Source organism: Prionailurus bengalensis, chromosome B2 (genome assembly GCF_016509475.1).
Source record: "Prionailurus bengalensis isolate Pbe53 chromosome B2, Fcat_Pben_1.1_paternal_pri, whole genome shotgun sequence".
NCBI lineage: Eukaryota > Metazoa > Chordata > Mammalia > Carnivora > Felidae > Prionailurus > Prionailurus bengalensis.
Window position 1 is genome coordinate 61,963,314 of NC_057349.1, and position 20,832 is coordinate 61,984,145.

The 20,832-nt window shown below is 37.7% G+C and overlaps 1 protein-coding gene across 3 annotated transcripts in view; it reads left to right on the top strand.

The window, feature by feature from the left end:
* ADGRB3 (adhesion G protein-coupled receptor B3) overlaps nucleotides 1-20,832 on the top strand; it is a 732,453-nt gene that overhangs the window by 332,182 nt on the left and 379,439 nt on the right. For all 3 annotated transcript variants that reach the window (XM_043591727.1, XM_043591726.1, XM_043591728.1), the window contains 2 exons: nucleotides 7,440-7,541; nucleotides 7,908-8,014. In XM_043591727.1, coding sequence (XP_043447662.1) covers nucleotides 7,440-7,541; nucleotides 7,908-8,014 — 209 coding nt within the window. The remainder of the gene's footprint in view (nucleotides 1-7,439; nucleotides 7,542-7,907; nucleotides 8,015-20,832) is intronic.

The following is a 20,832-nucleotide window of genomic DNA, read 5'->3' on the forward strand; positions in this document are numbered from 1 at the left end:
AGTAAATAGTTACTTAGAATTAATCCTTTCAATTAAAGTTAGCTCTCTTTTTATTATTACTAGTAATCTTGTTAACAGGTTCAAACTAGAGTGACCTTGTCCACTAAGTTGAAATAGAGGACTAAAACTAAGTTAATCAGATTTTTTCCTAAGTATGTATGTATAAACACTATCTAGTCCTTGAACAGGCAGTGCAACACGCACTGTCTGCTCATGAATTTAAAGCTTGCGCTTTGCTGGGACGCCTGACAAACTCTTGATCTCAGGTTGGAAGTTTGAGTTGAACGTTGGGTTTAGAGATTACTTAAAAGTAAAATCTTTAAAATAATAAATGAAATAAAGTGTGCAGTTTGCTACCTTCAAGATTTAGAGATACACTTTTTTCAAAATATTTAAATACCTTGTTTACCACTACAACAGATGCTTGGAGACAGTGTAAGATTCCCAGAGAATGGACTGAGAGACTTGTTTGATTGACATAGGTCTACCTACCACCTCCTTGCCTAGTGATTTCTCTATGCCTTGGTTTCCTCGCGTTTAAAAAGAGAGTAATACGTTTATCTACCTCATTCTTATGATGAGAATGAAATGAATTAAAAATGTAATGCACTTAGAAGAGTGCCTAAGTCACGATGATATGTACATATTGCTGTTGTAATTGTAAGTTCTTTCAACTCGACACTGATAAAAACCATTTCTGTGTGAGGAATGCTGTTACAAAACACATTTGATAAATGCCTTTCTTTTTCCCTCAGACCCTAGCAGCACCATGAATTCTTCACTTGAGTGGGTTCCCTTGCTGAAATGAGAGCTGTAAACTGTGTGAGCACAGGGACCGGATCTATCTCATTCACCTCTGCATCCCCAGCATGGGGAATTCCCAAAACATAAGAATTAATGAATTGCCAGCAAGTGAAATTTGAAATTGGGGTCATTTATAGCACATGTTTTTTCTTTTTCTTTTCTTTCTTTCTTTTTTTTCCCCCCTGCATGCCAACTCTACAGTGTAGAATCAATTTCTCTTTAATGCTGAAATTCTAGCATAGGGGTGAAAACTAATTTTCCACATCAAATTGATTTAAGCCCTGTATAATTTTGCTATTTTTAAGAGACAGAAAATCAGTTTGAATAGACAGATTAACAGCTAATCACTAGGTAATTGCTACCTTGTTTTAAGACAGCATGCTAACTACATACTTGTGACTTCAAGTACAGTTGTATCTTACAAATGGGTTTGTATATCTTTGCACTAGTCATAGCAGGCAGTGGGATCTTTCAGCTGATGAACAGAGTTGCTGTTCCATTTTGCTAAGGCATAAAAAACAAGAATCCTTCATATGGCCCTACAATAATGTTTTTATTTTGAGCACAGAGAGTTATGTGTACTAATTATGTATTTTCTTTTCTAAAAAAAAATGTTTATTTATTTATTTTGAAACAGAGAGAGAGAGAGAGAGAGAGAGAGACAGCAGGGGAGGGGCAGAGAGAGAGGGAGAAAATCCCAAGCAGGCTCCGCACTTGCAGGCTTGATCCCATGAACCGCAAGATCGTGACCTGAGCCGAAGTCAAGAGTCAGATGCTTAAGCTTAACCAGCCGAGTCACCCAGGTACCCCTATGTATAATTCACAAAATATGCATAGGTAGCATTAAACAGGAAAACAAAACTTAACACAAATCTCTCTCTTTCGCTTATGTTTTTCTCCTGACCTTTAGTTTCATACACCAAATGCCTTTGTGACAATATCAAATGTGCTCAGATATATCAAACTCAGAACTGTTTTCAGCATCTTCTCTCCCAAGCCCTGTCTTCCTCGTGTGCTCTAACTGACGCTGTAGCACAGCAGGTACTCTTCCTGGAGACCTGAGTTTCATCTTTTATTTCTCTTACTTCCTCGCCTCCTACACCCAGCCATGTTGCTGAGACCATCCTACATCTTAAATAGATTTTTGAATCCACCTACTTCCAGTTGCCATTTCCTGTGATGCCACACCCCTTCCCTGATTATTGCGTTTAGGTTGTCACAGGCCCTCCTGCCTTCAGTCTCACCTTCCTTCAGTCCATTCCCCAAACTGCATGTATAGCATTCAGAACACAATAACAAACTTGCCTTGCCCTTAAGTTCAAACTCCTAGTTTATCTTATTATTTATCACCCCTCTCCCTCTAGTAATTACTCACTTCTACTCATCCCCAACTTTATACTCTAGCCATTCTGAAATGCTGGATACAACAAGTTTCTCCTTGCCCCCTGGGTCTTCTGACCTGTGGTTCCCAAGGCACACTTTTCCTTTCCTCATTGGCCAACTCTTACTTATCCTTTACACTTCAACTTGGACATCACTTCTGGAAGTCTTCCACTGACATACTCTCCCCCATAGTACTCCTAGAGGAGCCAGAACTTCTCAGATCATAGTGGACATCCTGCTGTATTATAATTTCTCCACTTATTATCTCCCTCACCATCTTGGGAGTTGGGAGACCCTGACTATTCTTGTTCATTCTTTTTATGTGCGGCATTTTACAAGGGGATTGGGACATTATGAGTGTTCAGTAAATATCTGTAGAATTAATGAATTCCATAATGGGCACTGAAGAGAGTTCAGAAATTTTCCTACTACTGGGGGCTTCATAAACCTAAGATGGAAGAAAATAAATTTTTATTAATACCTAGGCTGTTTTGCTCTTGGTATGACCATAAATACACCTATTTTCTGAACTAAACTTTTTAAAGATACCATCTTCAAAGAATGCCAAATCACCTTTGAGAAAATATTTAAAGCAGGGGCACCTGGGAGACTCAGTCAGTTAGAATCTGACTTCAGCTCAGATCATGATCTCACGGTTTGTGTGTTCAAGCCCTGCATCAGGCTCTGTGCTTACAGCGGAGAGCCTAGAGCCTGCTTCAGATTCTGTCTCCCTCTCTCTCTGTGTCTCCCCCATTCAAACTCTGTCTCTGTCACTCAAATATAAATATTTTTTAAAAATTAAAAAAGAGGGGTGCCTGGCTCAGTGGTTAAGCGTCCAACTTTGGCTCAGGTCATGATCTCACAGTTTTGTGGGTTCGAGCCCCATGTTGGGCTCTGTGCTGACAGCTCAGAGGCTGGAGCCTGCTTTGTAATCTGCGTCTCCCTCTCTCTCTGCCCCTCCCTCCCCTGCTCATAATCTGTCTCTCTGTCTCAAAAATAAATAAAACATTAAATTTTTTTTAATTAAAAAAGAATATTTACAGCAGATGTGGGATTTGACACTACTACTAAAAGGCTGAAAATCCTGCAAATTTGCAAATCTGTCATCTTCCTTTCTTATTATTTGTGTACTGTGTTTCCATCTACAAGGAGCACAGTGTCTCCAAGGCTTTATAAATTTATGGTGGAGAAAAGCAAAGTTTGTTGACCTTTCTAGGTTTCAAAATAACTGTGATTTTGTTTGTTTGTTTTTGTTTTTTTGGTTTGGTTGAAGTAAACCATACCGATTGTCTTAAGTAAATGAGTATTAGTAATTGAGGGCTGTGGTTGAAAAAAAAGTTAATCAGCTTCTTTCTGAACTAGTTAGGATATATATAGAACACACTGGGGGATTCTGGACTGGGTCCCATGGACTCTTACCAAGTCAGACACAGCCCTATAAAGTCAACTTTTGTCAATACCCAGCACCCTGGAAACCCAGTTTGGCTAATTTTTAGGAAAACTGTATAGCTAACTCCCTCTCTTACTTTTCCTAAATGAACATTCCTACTTACTGCTGGTCTACTTATACACACACACACACACACACACACACACTGTCCTCAGTAATTTGTAGAATCATCCTCGTTTTCTGTCATCTTAACTACTGAGGTATGGAAACAACAGATCTTTTGAAAGTATTTGGTAATTTTGGCTTAAAATATATGTGTGTGTTCATAGGTATCTACCTATCATTTGCGAGATTTGTAAGTACTCTGTGCCCTAGGAATGAAACAAAACAGAAAAATTATTGTCTTCATGATGCACACACTCTAGCAGGAGAAGGCAATAAATAAATAAACAAGCAAACAAAACAATAATAATAATAACACTGTAAAATAAGAAAGCTAGGGGAAAAAACGTAGAAGTTATAAGGAACAAGCCTTTGGGGGAAGAGTAAAACAAAGGAATGCTTAAGAGTGTTTGAGAGGAGTCAGGAAATCCCGGAGAAGGTAAGATTTCAGTAAAGGTTAAAGGCAGTGAAGACACAAACCATGCAGGCATTTGGGGAGCAGAGGTAGGGATATCTAGAAAGAAAGGGCAAGCGTACAAGCTCTGAGGTTGGAGCCTTCCTGGAGTACTGGAGAAGGAAGCATCAAAGGGGTCAGTGTAGCTGAGGGGGGTGGGGGGCTGAAGGTGGAGAGGGTGTGAGCTGAGGTAAGAGGCTAGATTGAAGAGCCTTGTAGCTGAGGCTTGTTTTATCACTAAACGTCGTATTTCCTGGGAGAGAAGAAATTTTATTTTTCCCAAGTATTATACCTTTAAAAAAAAATGAATGTCTGACCCATATTCCCCAGCTGACAGTTACTACTTCTGCCCACCTTAATTTTGAACCTCTTTGGTTTCAGCTGCGAGTCCAGTAAACATTTCACCCTATTGGCCCACCCCTGCCATCTAGTGGTTAACTCTTGCAATTACCAGAGTTTCTGACCACACGGAAGACCGTGGGGGAAGGGCTAAGGGAAGGAGGCTAATTTTTGGCAGAATAACAATAGAAAAGAAACAATAGAAAAGAAAAGCTTTCTGAAACCACAACAGGGGGATGAAGAAGTCTAGGGTGCAGATTGCTTCTTCATTGGTTTGTGTCAAGATTAAATCAGAAAGAAAGCCTGAATGCTATCGCACCCCATTTTATGAAATGTATTTCAAATTTCATCAATGGAACTAAAGAAAATTGGAGTTCAAAACATTGAAAAACAGAAAAAAAGTACAAGTGAAGTGAAAATGAAAGGTTACAAATGAAGAGTTATTGAGGAAGATAATGAACAGAAGTTGGGTGTATAGATGGAACAAAAAATAGTAATTAAGTGTAATGGTATTATTAGATTAATTACTGCTATATCTTTATTAAAAATAGATTAGTTGTTTTACACAGAATTCAGTTATGTAATAAACTATGCATCATGTAGTTTGTCAGTTTTAACATTTATTATGATTTTCCTCTTTTTCATATTTCTGTAGTAGTTTTGGTTGACATTTACAGAAACACAGGAGAATGTGACCTGGTGTAGAATATTTGGAAGATGACAGTTAATTCTGTGTGGCTGATGCATAGGAGAATAAATATGAACGATAACTGAAATGCTAACTTAGAGCTTGCTAGAAGGGTTGGGGTTTTTTTGTTTTTGTTTTTTTTGTGTTTTTTTTTTTTTTTTTTTTATCACAGAAAGCATAGTTATCTTTATCCTGTCAGTACTGGAGAACCATGGAAAGGTTTTAAGCAGCAAGTTATGGGATTAAGCTTCATTTTGGAGATTACTTTGTTAATGTGGCATGAAAATTGGATTAAAGGTAGAAGATACTAGGGAATAAATAGTTCCACTTAATATCCAGTTCTTTAGTTCAGAAAGCAGGCATCATCCTTAACTCCTTAGTCCCTCATTCTCCCATCATTTTGTATACTACTTTCTAAATTTATCTTGTATCCGCCTTTTCTTCATCTTTAGTCCAAACATCCTACCTAAAGCTACTGTCACTTCAATGCTGAAGCACTGCATTAGCCTCTTCAGTTGTCTTGTCCCACCTAGTGCTCTCCCATCTCTTTTACCCAGGGAAAGCAAACTGATCTTCTTAAAATTAAAAATTGAATCATGATCTTTTGTTAAACCCTTCTGTGGCTGCCTGTGAGACCCTGCAGGCACCAATGTTAGCCTGTCCACCAGTCCGTCACTCCACACTCCTGAAATTGTTCCCTCCAGCTCCACTGGAGGCAGGGGGGCTGAGGCTAGCCTGGCCCTTTCCTAGGATCCAAGAACAGGATTTGCCAGAGTCCGGCTTGGGAGTGGTGGTGATGAATATAGGTGGAGTCACCATAAATCAAAAACATAAAATAATAATTTTTTTTAAAAATGTCACAAAAACATGGTATAACTCAGGTGGAAATAGGGACAGCCCCCTACAAGGGCTCCCTCCTCCAATACTGCAAGAATAGAAGTAACAGAAAAATAAATTAAGGGAAGCAGCCATTACCACCAGCCAAGCACATGCAACCACCCACTTCCACACTGATCATGGAGGTTAGCAAGCTGGGAACCACTTTGTCCATTTTGTCCAATCCCCACCCCAGGAAGAGCAGAAGTTTCTGGCCCTGCTACCCCAGATAAAGAAAGCATTGTTTCAAGATCAAAAAGTCTCAAATTGTATTCTTCCCCACTAATAATTATAATGTATCCTAATAAGCTCATAAATTCTGAAGTAGAATCGGGATCAGTAGATTATGATTAGCATGGATTAAATAGTATATTGTCCTCAAAGGAAGACATTTCTCCCAGGAAGTGACACTCATGAATATATTAGGTACTTATTATTTTTGGTCCTTATTTATTTATTAAAGGTATTTATATAATCATATATTGATTCATTTATTTATTCAATTTGGAGCAACTTCTGTGTGCCAAATTATTAGGTACAAGATACAGAGATGAGAAGACAACAAGATCCCAGGAAAACAGTGAACACAAATATGTGAAAATATAATATAAACGGCAGTGCTGTGTGAAAAGCACAATAGTAGGTGTGTCTAGAGAAAGGACTAGTATGTTCTTTTTAGGAGCACGGTGTGAGGTTTAATACAAAACAGTACAGATAGACTTCACAAATCCTTTGGCTTTCAATTAAGTTATTTCTGGTATACATCTGTTATTCTTGAAATACCTTTTGAGTTTCTCATCTCAGTGATTCAATTGAGTTTTTGAAAATTATAAGGCCAAAAGATCAAATCAGTTTATTTTTACATGATGTAGTATGATTGACATTATTGCCCTTGTATGAAGAATAAAAAGTTATATATTTTTGCCCTGTATGTTTATTTCCTCTTAACACTTAGAGTTAGTAATTCTAATATGGCTTTCAGTTTATTGGAAATCATTTTATTTCACAACATTTCAAAACATCATGAATATTGGAAAGATTTTTGATTTATGTGTTTGAATGTAATGTTCAATTTATAAGCAAATTCAAACGACTTTAAAAAAAGTCTGAACAGTAAGCACCTTCAAAAGAAAGCACATTTTTGTGAAGATTTTGTAGATAATGAAATGAAACCTGGTGGTTTTTTTCTTTATGAAGACACTGCTAACATTTCAGTAAATGATATACTTTAAGGAAAATGAAAGAACTCTGCAGATAGAGAGATGCATTTGAGGACTGTTTATCGCCAATATTTAGAAAAATAAACACTGCTGGCATTCAGTTCCGTCTGTTTTAAATTGCAGCACCTTATGAAATATGCCCAGAGGATTACCTGATGTCAATGGTGTGGAAAAGGACCCCGGCAGGCGACTTGGCATTCAATCAGTGCCCACTGAATGCCACAGGTAAAGTACGAACGACCCACCCAAATCCAAATGATGATTGCCCTCTAAGAACAGCATGCTGTGTTTGCGTATGAAGTCATGCTTTTGTCCTATATCCATAAATAAATCTGTGCAATAAGCAATGAAACAATCTTAGTAAAGTGCTTCATAAATGGAGCCAATGAAGAGACCTAGAAATTATTGCTGGTGCAATGGTTTCTCAGTGGCATTAACATGCACTTTAAAGATAATCAGCATAACATTTTCATATGCATGTTTTCTAAGCAAGAAAACGTACAAACCCAATTCTTCAGCCTGCCTCCCAATTATGTGATGCCTTCTAGCATCTCTGTTATAAAGCTTCTCTCTGTTCTTTGTGACGCACAGGCACCACTAGCAGACGCTGCTCTCTCAGTCTTCATGGAGTGGCCTTCTGGGAACAGCCGAGCTTTGCAAGATGCATATCCAATGAGTACAGACACTTGCAGCATTCAGTAGGTGCAAAGCCAGCTTTAGTACTTGCTCTGTTTATTTTTTCCTAATGATCACTGTGTGAGAATTTAACCTTCTGCTTTATAATCAAATCAGCCAAAATCTCTGAAAAAATGCCTGAAGGAAAAAGTGATGTGACAGAAAGCTCATTTTTATAAGTCACTGCTAAACTGTTTTGTTCCTAGGGTTTGGGTTTTTGCGGATCCTGCTATTTACATGAAGGAATTCCTTGTCTAATGGGGACAAGGCCTGAACAAAATTCGTTATTCAGTTTCACCTGGAAGAATTAAACTGTATGTTAAAATTAGCACAAGTCTGTGTTAAATCATATCTAAGACATTGCAAAATACTGTTTATTTCTAAATTATATTTCTTAGTAGTCGGGAAATGATAAGCTGTTCATTTAGGTATCAAATTTCTCACTGCAATTTGACAGTAAGACATTGAAAAAATGATAGTGTTACTGCACCAGAGAAAATTAATTACTTGCAAAAGATTAAGTGGACCAAATTTTTCAAAAATTGCCCTTCTGTTCCCACACATCACCGAATTTCTCACAAACTATGATGTATGAATATTTTGAGCACAGTTAAATTTTGCTTGGTGTTTTAGAAGTGCAAGTCATTGTCATTATTGGAGACTGTTGTCATTTCATCCTGACAATCAAGAGGAACTCTATCAATGAATAAACATTGTGGAGTTTAGAACAAATATGATCATGAGCCAGCTGGAAAGTTGGACATTGACAGGGATGATATTTAGTTAAGAACTTTCAAGTTTTGTTGTGCTTATATTTTCTTTCATTTTTTTTTACTGTCACTCAAAACTATGCATAATTCTTTTTAAAAAAATCTAAAGAAGATTCTTGCTTGTGGATGGAAATTCGGTTCATGCAATAATAACTCCTACTGATGAAGTGAATGTGTTTAGTTCTCAAAAAAACAAAAACAAATCACATTAAAAAAATCTGAAAACGAAATACTAATATGTTTACTTACCAAATCGGTAGTAGTAATTGAATTGATGATTATTTACCATCATCATCAGAGCCTTATTCCTGTTATCTGTTTATCTATCTATCTATCTATCTATTCCTGTCATATCTATAAATATAGATAGGGGAGTTACACACAAGTACTGACATACATGTCAATATATGCTGGTTACATACAAATACCTAGATTTAAAAATATATATTTCAGTTCAGCTCATGATCTCACAGTTTGTGGGACTGAACCCCGCATCCGACTCTGTGCTGACAGTGCAGACCCTATCTGGGATTCTCTTTCCCGCTCTCTCTGCCCACTACCCCCTTCCCTGCTTTCTCTCTCTCTCTCTCTCTCTCTCTCTCTCTCTCTCCAAAATAAATAAGTAAACATTTAAAAAAAAGATTAACCAAAAATTTCCTTATGAATTTAATTTTAATGAATTTTATTTTTCCCTAATTTTAGACATTTGATTTTGTTTACTTAATCTTAATAATATCCACATTCAATTCTTGTTAATCCATAATAATGAATGGGAGTAATTGCAGGGATTAAAAAAATCATAAGTCAATCCTTATGAATTTTTTAATAAGTAATATCACTTTTTTGCAGAAAATTTTTACTTCCTAAATTCAGTGTTTTGTATACTAATATTTAATGAGTTTGCATTTCATCTGATAATGGAGAGAAACAGAAACACTGTGTGAAATACAAGAATTGATCTTGAACTGTGAATTCCATAGAAATCATTCAGTCAATAATTTCACAACCAGTTGTATATGCCTTGGTTGACTTGCATACATAAATCAGATGCGTGATATTATAGAATAAAAAGCAATCTCAGTGTACTCAGCTCCTACAAAGTACCAGACACTCAGCCTGGACACTTTGATAAACCAACTCCAGTGCTCACAAGAATCTGCAAGGTGAATATCCCTGCCTCGGTTTGCATACAAAGTACTGAAAATCTACAAGGGAACAATCCAGTTTTACGAGGCAAAGAGTGAAAGTTGTGTCCAGCTACAGTTGTTCCAAAGCTTAACCTCTTTTCTGGAGGCCATGCCACCTCCTGAGCTTTTGATTTGAAATCATCTGCCCTTAGATTCTGGTACTGAAGACATAATTTTTGGGTGGTGTGTTTTTGGAAAAGTCATGTCATCTCAAATCTTGGCTTTGCAAAAAGAAGTTGGTAGCATCATTTTAACATCTCTGGAAGTTTCAAGGGAGAACAGAAGACATACTATACATATTAAATCTTATGAATTGTAAAAGAACTTTGTAACCATGAGGTATTAATATCTACATGTATAGAATATACATTGAGTTAAAATATTATCTCAATAAGAGTAAAATTTTAAGGGGCACCTGGGTTAAGTGTCTGAGTTAGGTTCAGGTCATGATCTCACAATCTGTGAGTCCGAGCCCGGCATCGGGCTCTGTGCAAACAGCTCAGAGCCTGGAGCCTGCTTCAGATTCTGTGTCTCCCTCTCTCTGTCCCTCTCCTGCTCACACTCTGTCTCTCAAACATAAAGAACATTAAAAAAAACTTGTTTAAAAAAAAAGTAAAATTTTAGAACTCAACCTATTATTATTTTTTTTCAACGTTTTTATTTATTTTGGGGACAGAGAGAGACAGAGCATGAACGGGGGAGGGGCAGAGAGAGAGGGAGACACAGAATCGGAAACAGGCTCCAGGCTCTGAGCCATCAGCCCAGAGCCTGACTCGGGGCTCGAACTCACAGACCGCGAGATCGTGACCTGGCTGAAGTCGGACGCTTAACCGACTGCGCCACCCAGACGCCCCGAACTCAACCTATTATTAATGTGAACTATACATGTGGAAAAATAATACAGATGGAGGAATAGATAGGTAGATTAATAGAGGGATGGGAGTATAAAATTGATGTCACATGGATTTTTGCACATGAATTATGTTTATATACCTATACAAAAATATACGCACACTTACACATGCATATATATACACACATCTAGTATTTGCCTACAGATCATGATCTTTTCCTTTACATGTTTAGTGAAGTATAGGACCAATCTGTGCCTTAAATAATGCTTACCTAGCCCATCAAATTCATCATGTGTACTCTAAAAAGTCAATTGGAGGTGGAAATGAAACCAACTTCCCTTCATACTCTTATTCCTATTGCTTCCCATTCTTTGTCTGAGTAGCAAAGCTAGATAGTGCTTGTGATATAGAACAGTTCTGATTCCCACAGATTCTAAAATCACTTTGAAGACTCTGCATCTTCTCCTTTAGTAGAATTTATTATTTCACAATGTAATTGTTCTGTTTTCTTTGAAGGATTTCATTCTTTGCCCCCTCTATAATTGGAAAGCTCATTAAAATGTTAATTGTTGGGTCGCCTGGGTGGCGCAGTCGGTTAAGCATCCGACTTCAGCCAGGTCACGATCTCGCGGTCCGTGAGTTCGAGCCCCGCGTCGGGCTCTGGGCTGATGACTCAGAGCCTGGAGCCTGTTTCCGATTCTGTGTCTCCCTCTCTCTCTGCCCCTCCCCCGTTCATGCTCTGTCTCTCTCTGTCCCAAAATAAATAAACGTTGAAAAAAAAAATTAAAAAAAAAAATAAAATAAAATAAAATGTTAATTGTTACCTACTATGGAGAATTATTTTAAATAGGTAGATCTGCATTTTCCAACTCTTTTACATATGGATTACAATACATGTACATACCCACATAGATTACAATATTTTAAATACCCATTTTGCAAAATTACAGTGATAAACCAAGTTTGTAATGACTTTTTACCATTAATAAACATTAGATGAGTTTTTTCTATGAACTCTCATAATTATAAGCCAGTGGAGGTAGACAGAATGGGTTGGTTAAACAGTTTGATATATAAAATCACTAATCCATCACGTTGAACATTTAGTTTGAACTCTTTGAGGACAGAGGCCATGTGAGTTTTTTTTTTTTTATCTTTGTTTCTCTAGTGACTAACACAGTACTAAGCATACACTAGCATATACTAAGCTTATATTAGATATTCCATAGACACTTATAAAGAATGTCTCTGCCACTTTTCTAATCAGTGGGAACATACTGGCAGCTGGAGGGTTCTCAGGTGATACACCAGGCTTAATGTTCATGAATTTTAACCACATGAAATTAATAAGTATTATCCCTCATGTGCAATTTTCCTAGCCCCAAAATATCTAGAAATGTGGAGTGATTGATGACATTATTTTATGAAATTATTTGGCCATTGCAGAATTTCAATAAGCTAATAGTCATGAATTTGTTTGAAACCTTATAAGCTCTAAAATTAAACATGATCCAACTGTTATTTATTAAAATACAAACCACAAACAAATGCACACAATTTTTAAAAATTGAGGAGAGAAGAATAAAGTGTAGTAGGATTCTTGAAATTTTGATATTTTCTCACTTGTTAATATTTCCATTCATATTCTGGGATATTTTCTGAATTTTGTACCAAACAAAGTAGAAATAATTTTACAACCTGTTGAGAAATGGGCACAGGAGTCAGGCAAATTGGGAAAACATTTTCTTGTTACTCATAAAGCTCTTTCAAGAAGAAGGATGAATATTGTGGGCAAAGAGAGCCAGCCTCTCCCTGTATGAAATAGATCACCCTGTATCTAGTACACCTGGGCAATCACAGACAACTTCTTCCTACCTCAGTCATCTCTCTCTTTTTAATTCTCTCCCTTCCTCTGTCTCTTTTACACACATACAAATACATGCTCACACAGGCACGCACACACACACACACACACACACTCCTATGCTTGAAGTGACAGAACTAGTAGGATATATACTCTCTGCACGTAGAGAGTTCTAAAGCAAAAGTTGAACCACGCATACCAATGCCTTTTCTTAAATTCATCCAGTATATGTCATTACTCCTTCCCTGGAGAGGAGTGAGTTATGGGATTGAAAAAGATCAAAGATAGATATTACTCTAATAGAAGTCCTTCCATATGGACATATGTAGAATTGGGTATAAATGTTACCTTTTAAGTCATTGTACCTTAACACCTCTGTTTCTATTTTTCAAACCTTCATTTAACACACAAATAGGAGTACCTGGGTGGCTCAGCCTGTTAAGCATCTGACTTCAGCTCAAGTCATGATTTCACAGTTTGGGAGTTCAAGCCCCACGTCGGGCTCTGTGCTGACAGCTTAGAGCCTGGAGCCTGCTTTGGATTCTGTGTTTCCCTCTCTCTCTGCTCCTCTCCTGCTCCTGCGCTCGCTCTCTCTCTCTCTCTCTCTCTCTATCAAAAATTAATAAACATTAAAAAATTTGAAAAAAAAACAAATATGGAAGTAAGATTAATAATCTAAGTCATTGAAAAGTTGACTGTGGAAAGGGCTGTCAGGGAGTTTGAATCCTGATATTAAGACTTTGTTTCTCCTGTTTTTGTCTACTTTTATGGGTGGTGTATTAAGACAGAGAGATAAAAATAGACATATCTTTCTTCAGGGGAAACTTGAGGGGAAAGGGTAGAGTCAGAGAGGGAAAGAAACCAAGAGGGACAAAGGCAGAGAGAACTCAGGATCTGAGTTCAACCTCGTAATTTTGCAGTATTTAACAGGTGGTCCTGAATAAAATTATGAGTTCACTGAGTGTTCAGCAAATGGTAATAATTCACATTTATTGAATGCTATCTACCCTAAAGGATCTGATGGGGGAAAAAATAGAAGTAATATGTTAACTAAATCTTGATGTTCTAAGAAATTCATATCTCAAAGTTGACAGTATATTTCAAGGAGAAGATAATGAATATCTTAGACTTTACATCCCATATGGCATCTGTTCTAACTATTCAACTCTGATGATTAACATAAGAACAGTCATAGACAGTAAGTAAACATGACAATGTTCCAGTAAAACTTTATATATGAAACTGGGCAGTGGGCTGGATTTGGCCCACAGGTGAGAATTCACTAACTTCTGGATTAGAATATATATTTTTTAAATTGTCTTTGTTTCTTTGTTTTGTCTTGTTTTTTTAATATTTCAAGTCTTTTAGAATTTTCCATCAAAATCTATTTTGTCCTTTTTTCTCCTCCGTTGTCTTAAACACTTTAACCACAGTCATTTTAAATTACTTATCAGTGAAATCTAATATTTGGAGAATCTGTGAATGGACTTATTTTATCAGTCACATCATCTGGCATATCTACTAATTTTTTGTTACATATCAGACATTGTGTAAAACACATATAGTGGCTTTAGACAATGTTGATGTCCACCAAAAAGCATTCCCCCTTTTCTGTTAATTCAAATACAGTAAGGAGCTGATAATTCAGTGCAATCAAGATTTGAGATGGGTTAAGGATGATTTGCTGTTTTAGTAAAACTATCTCTGCTTAGTCCTCCTTCCTCCACTGTGTGTCTTAAAGGCTTTGGATAAAGATCCTATTTTGCCTATCCCATCAACCCTTAGAAACTGTAGAAGATTCAGTTCTTTCCTTCAAAGGTACCAGCTCAGTGTTCCAGATTTCTGTCCAAGCAACTTCAAATTTGTTTCTAAATACATACTTACAAGCATGAAGAAAATTTCACTCTGCATTTTAGAAGTTTTCATCTTAATTTCTCAGCTTCCTACATATTTCAAAACTTCAGCCAATGTCTCATGAAGAAAAATTCTAGTAAGGTTTTTAGGGACCATCAGTTTTCCAGTACACTTCTCTAGCCCTGGGCAACTGAAAAACATTAGTTTCTCTTTTGTCACTAGAAGTCTTCTTCCAGGATTATACCTGCCCTTCACTTCATGCCTGCCCCCCTTCAAATGACTAAAATTGTTGGGTACCATAGAAAGGATCTCCTTTTTCTGGAAATTTAGTTATTTTATCCATAGCTCTCTGATGCTCTAAAGAGTATGATTTTTGTAATTTGTGTGGATTTTTCTAGTTTTAGTGGCAAAAGCATTAGCTTTAGAGGAATTACTATACTAAACAAATACATTTCAATTGTATTATAAAAAAGTCTTAAATACATATAACAGTGTTTCCTAGGGAAATTTAAGGGTGTCTGTTATACAGGTATATAATGAAATACTTCTCAAGTTACACTTTACTTCATTTTTTTAAAATTCACAATATATTACTGATTATAACTATAAAAGCCAAGGAGGCTTTTAAGATTCTCCCAGATTATGGATTTAGTGTGACTTGGAGAAGAAATGTTAGGGTCAGTTTTGGCCATGGAAATTCACTGACTTGAAACTTCATCATAGGATGATTTAGTAGAATGTACTTTATATAGAATTAGGCTACTGTCAAATGAAAAATCTTATAAAGGAAAGTGTACTCTATTATTCAGTCATTCATCTATCAATTCAACTACCCATTAACTTACTCTACAAATATCTTCTGACCTTTAACTATATGCAACAGAGTGCAGGGACCTGAGGATACATCTTGAATGTGACATACACAAATACAAGTAAAGTAGACAGGAAAAGATATAAGATAATTACAAATTGTGATATGTTGAAGGAAATTAACAAAGTACCAACATAGGAAATAAAGTTTGGGGACTGCTTTAGATAAAAAAGTCAGAGAGGTCTCCATGAGGAAATGATTTTAATAGCTTTAAATACCTGTGGCCTGAAAAATGAGGTGAATCTAGGCATTAAAGACTTGAGAGAATGAGTGTCCCAGAGAATAAGAGTACACTCCATTTGAGGGACTAGCATCTGGAAAAACTTTGAAGTCTTTAAGGAAGTGAAAGATGATCTAGTGGGCAGAGGTAGTGAGCAATAACAGAATGTCATGAGATAAAGTTGGAGAAGTTGATAGGGAAAAAATAATTCTGTGCCTTAAAGACCTTTGCTTGGAGTTTGGCTTTTATTCTAAATGCAATGGGAAGCCATTGACAGTAAGGAGTGATGTGATTCAATATAATTGAAGAGTGTTATATGGTGTTCTATGCAGAGCAGACTATAGGGTAGCAGGATTGGAAGCTGTCAAGCCCGCTGTAGTAATCCAGATGAGAGATGATGTCATCCTTCATTAAGGCTGAATGAGCAGATTTGGGTGATGGTAAAGTCATTTTCTGAAATGAGGAAGGCAGGACAATAGAGAATAGTTTGAGGCAGGTGTGTTTAGGGGTTGCCAAAGGTTGTCTTGTACTAAGGTTTGAAATAAAGAACTTAGAGTACAGCTAGCTAGTCAGTTTAGTTGTGATGTTTCTTCAACACAGTTGAGCTACTTGGATGCAGGTGCAGAGAAGGCATTTGGTAGAGCCAAAATATTTTCTGAAGACCAAAAGTATCAGCAGCACCTGGGCACTTGTTAGAAGTGTAGAATCTCAAACCCCATTCCAGACCAAGTTAATCAGAATCTGCATTTTGAAAAGTTCCCTCTGTGATTCATATGTGCATCAAAGTTTAAGGAGCACAGTGGCAGAAGAATGCAAAGAAGTTAAATGGAAAATGATGTAAAAAATGTAAAATGTAAAGAAAGTAATGTTTTGGTGGGTGACTACAAAGAAATTAAATGATTGCTAGCCAGTTCCATAGCATCACAAGGCATAACCATATCAGGTGATACCTAATTTTCCTTTTCTGGGCACATGGGAGGATTGTGTTACTTCACCCCTTGAACTTAGGTGTGAACTGTGACTAGAATACATCAATCGGTTGTGTATGGAAGTGGTCTTTGTCATGTCAGGCCTGAGAATGTCATTGCCAATGCAAAATCTTTCAACCTCCACCACCCCAAGACCCTCAATGACTATGATGAATACAGCCTTCCTGGGTCCTGTGTTGCATATGTGGTGTGAGTGAGAAATAATTTTTTGCTGTTTTTAGGCACTAATATTTTAAAGTTGTTTGTTATCACAGCATAACATATCCCATTCTGACTGATGCAATATTACAAGGATTAGGAGATTTAAGTGATGGAAATATAATTGGAAAAAGCCATAGAGAAATATTAGGTTAGGTAATGCTCTGTCTCTCATTGAGGAGGTTCCTGAAAAATTTTGGTCCCAGTCTGTTGATTATTATCTGCTTTGAATTCGTAGAACATGCTCTATCTAGTTCTGTCCCCTAGCTCAGAATATTAATAAGAATTTCTAGATTTGTTGTTAAGAAATCCAATCTACCCATGTCTCTTGCTCAGGAACTGTACTTTTGACTAAGTCTAGCCAAAAACTCTGCAATTAAAGCTAATTCTAGTTTAGTTTTGTTTTGTTTTGTTTTTACTGTTAGGTAAATTTACTATGCTCTCATTCTTATTTTAGAAATTTACAAGTTAGCATAGTGTATACCTAACTCACTTTTCTTCATCAGTTTTCTTCATGATTGAGTTTATTCTAATAACAGTAAATTGGAATCCTGAAATTCATGGCATCCTGTCTCTCATTTCAGGAATTCCTAAGGCAAGAAATTGGGATACCAAATACCCTTTGGCCAAAGTATTTTCATCCCAGCTTCTGTGCAACACACACACACACACACACACACACACACACACACATATTATGTAATTATATATTATATATTTAGTTACATATAATTATGTAATTATATATTATAATTTAGGCAGGAGGCTTCTTTTCAAATTTGAACTCCTAGCCATAGGACAACTCTGGCTTGTGTTTTTATATTAAGCTTTTTATATTAAGTTTAGGGAAAATTAAGAACTATTGGTATAGTAGAACAAAAGGTGTGCTTTCTTTCCCGTACAGGATGATCTCTTTTTCATGAGATAGATCTATAAATAATTTAATATCATCATCTAATGAATGACTTTGGTCTTAGAAAATGATAGTTATGAACTGAAACAAAGACATATATTTAGATTATTGTTTTATGAAAAGAAGTTTCTCATATAATTATCTTTTAATTGAAGCCACTTAGAGCTGTGAGAACCTTTAATGTAACTTACAGATGGACTGTAGGAGTTGATGCTGAAAATAATATATAAATATATGATGTTTAAAGTGTGTCATTTGCACAAAGTGACTATGATAAATCTTTTTTTAAGATTCACACAATAGAGACAACTGTGGCTGGCAGTAGGAGGCATAAAGTGAAAAGAATAAGGTTATTTCAGAAACACACCTACTCTTTAAAACATGACCCTCACGATATCTGTCTATATAAAGAACAAGAACTATAAAAAGCAATTATTTTTGGACTTCAGTGTTTTTTTTTTCCTTTCACTGTCGATCTTGTCAACAGTATTAAATGTGAATGACACAGAAACTTTTAAGACTTGCCCTTTGGAGCAAAGATCCTCATAGAGTGCTGCAGTGTGAGCAGAGTAAATTACTAATAATTATATTTTTTAAAGGAAATATTAAAATTATAAACCTTTCTGAACTACTTCAGTGACAAAATTAAGAGAATTAGAAAATATAGGCCAAGGGAAATAGAATCCTTGACTTATCCATGGTGGACTTTTTCCCTCCACTTGTATAGCACTACTTACAAAACCTTTTATAGATATTGGTAAATGACTTTAGGAACATTTACACAGTACATTCCAAAATAATGACCACTACTCAAATAACTGGCAGTACCTCAACAGTCTGGCAAGTTGCTTCAAGTCTCTTCCTTCTCATATTCTTTTTCATGTGAAAAAGATTTAGTGTCTCCTTAAACATGGTTGAGAATGATTTTTAAATATTTAAGTATTTTGACAGTTTCTAACAAAAGCACATATAAAACCTGAGTTAAGCATGTAGTAGTTAAGAGTAGGAACTCTGAGGCGGATGGGGCAAGATGGCGGCTTAGGAGGACGCTGGGCTCACCGCACGTCCTGCTGATCACTTAGATTCCATCTACACCTGCCTAAATAACCCAGAAAACCACCAGAGGATTAGCAGAACAGAGTCGCCGGAGCCAAACGCAGACGAGAGGCCCACGGAAGAGGGTAGGAAGGGCGGCGAGGCGGTGCGCGCTCCACGGACTGGCGGGAGGGAGCCGGGGCGGAGGGGCGGCTCGCCGGCCAAGCAGAGCCCCCGAGTCGGGCTTGCAAAAGCGGAGGGGCCGGGCGGACTGTGTTCCAACAGCAAGCGCGACTTAGCGTCTGGGAGGTCAGAAATTAACAGCTCTGCTCGGAAAGCGGGAAGGCTGGAGGACAAAGGGAGGGAGAGCTGCTGAGCCCCCTGACAACAGAGCTCAGTTTGGTGGGGAACAAAGGCGCTCGCCAGCGCCATTTCCCCCGCCCATCCCCCAGCCGAAATCCCAAAGGGAACCGGTTCCTGCCAGGGAACTTGCTCGCTCCGCGCAAACACCCAACTCTGCGCTTCTGCGGAGCCAAACCTCCGGCAGCGGATCTGACTCCCTCCCGCTGCCACAGGGCCCCTCCTGAAGTGGATCACCTAAGGAGAAGCGATCTAAGCCTGCCCCTCCTGCCCCCGTGCACCTTGCCTACCCACCCCAGCTAATACGCCAGATCCCCAGCATCACAAGCCTGGCAGGGTGCAAGTAGCCCAGACGAGCCACACCACCCCACAGTGAATCCCGCCCCTAGGAGAGGGGAAGAGAAGGCACACACCAGTCTGACTGTGGCCCCAGCGGTGGGCTGGGGGCAGACATCAGGTCTGACTGCGGCCCCGCCCACCAACTCCAGGTATACACCACAGCACAGGGGAAGTGCCCTGCAGGTCCTCACCACGCCAGGGACTATCCAAAATGACCAAGCGGAAGAACTCCCCTCAGAAGAATCTCCAGGAAATAACAACAGCTAATGAGCTGATCAAAAAGGATTTAAATAATATAACAGAAAGTGAATTTAGAATAATAGTCATAAAATTAATCGCTGGGCTTGAAAACAGTATACAGGACAGCAGAGAATCTCTTGCTACAGAGATCAAGGGACTAAGGAACAGTCACGAGGAGCTGAAAAACGCTTTAAACGAAATGCATAACAAAATGGAAACCACCACAGCTCGGCTTGAAGAGGCAGAGGAGAGAATAGGTGAACTAGAAGATAAAGTTATGGAAAAAGAGGAAGCTGAGAAAAAGAGAGATAAAAAAATCCAGGAGTATGAGGGGAAAATTAGAGAATTAAGTGATACACTAAAAAGAAATAATATACGCATAATTGGTATCCCAGAGGAGGAAGAGAGAGGGAAAGGTGCTGAAGGGGTACTTGAAGAAATCATAGCTGAGAACTTCCCTGAACTGGGGAAGGAAAAAGGCATTGAAATCCAAGAGGCACAGAGAACTCCCTTCAGACGTAACTTGAATCGATCTTCTGCACGACATATCATAGTGAAACTGGCAAAATACAAGGATAAAGAGAAAATTCTGAAAGCAGCAAGGGGTAAACGTGCCCTCACATATAAAGGGAGACCTATAAGACTCGTGACTGATCTCTCTTTTGAAACTTGGCAGGCCAGAAAGAATTGGCACGAGATTTTCAGGGTGCTAGACAGAAAAAATATGCAGCCAAGAATCCTTTATCCAGCAAGTCTGTCATTTAGAATAGAAGGAGAGATAAAGGTCTTCCCAAACAAACAAAAACTGAAGGAATTTGTCACCACTAAACCAGCCCTACAAGAGATCCTAAGGGGGACCCTGTGAGACAAAGTCCCAGAGACATCACTACAAGCATAAAACATACAGACATCACAATGACTCTAAACCCGTATCTTTCTATAATAACACTGAATGTAAATGGATTAAATGCGCCAACCAAAAGACATAGGGTATCAGAATGGATAAAAAAACAAGACCCATCTATTTGCTGTCTACAAGAGACTCATTTTAGACCTGAGGACACCTTTAGATTGAGAGTGAGGGGATGGAGAACTATTTATCATGCGACTGGAAGCCAAAAGAAAGCTGGAGTAGCCATACTTATAT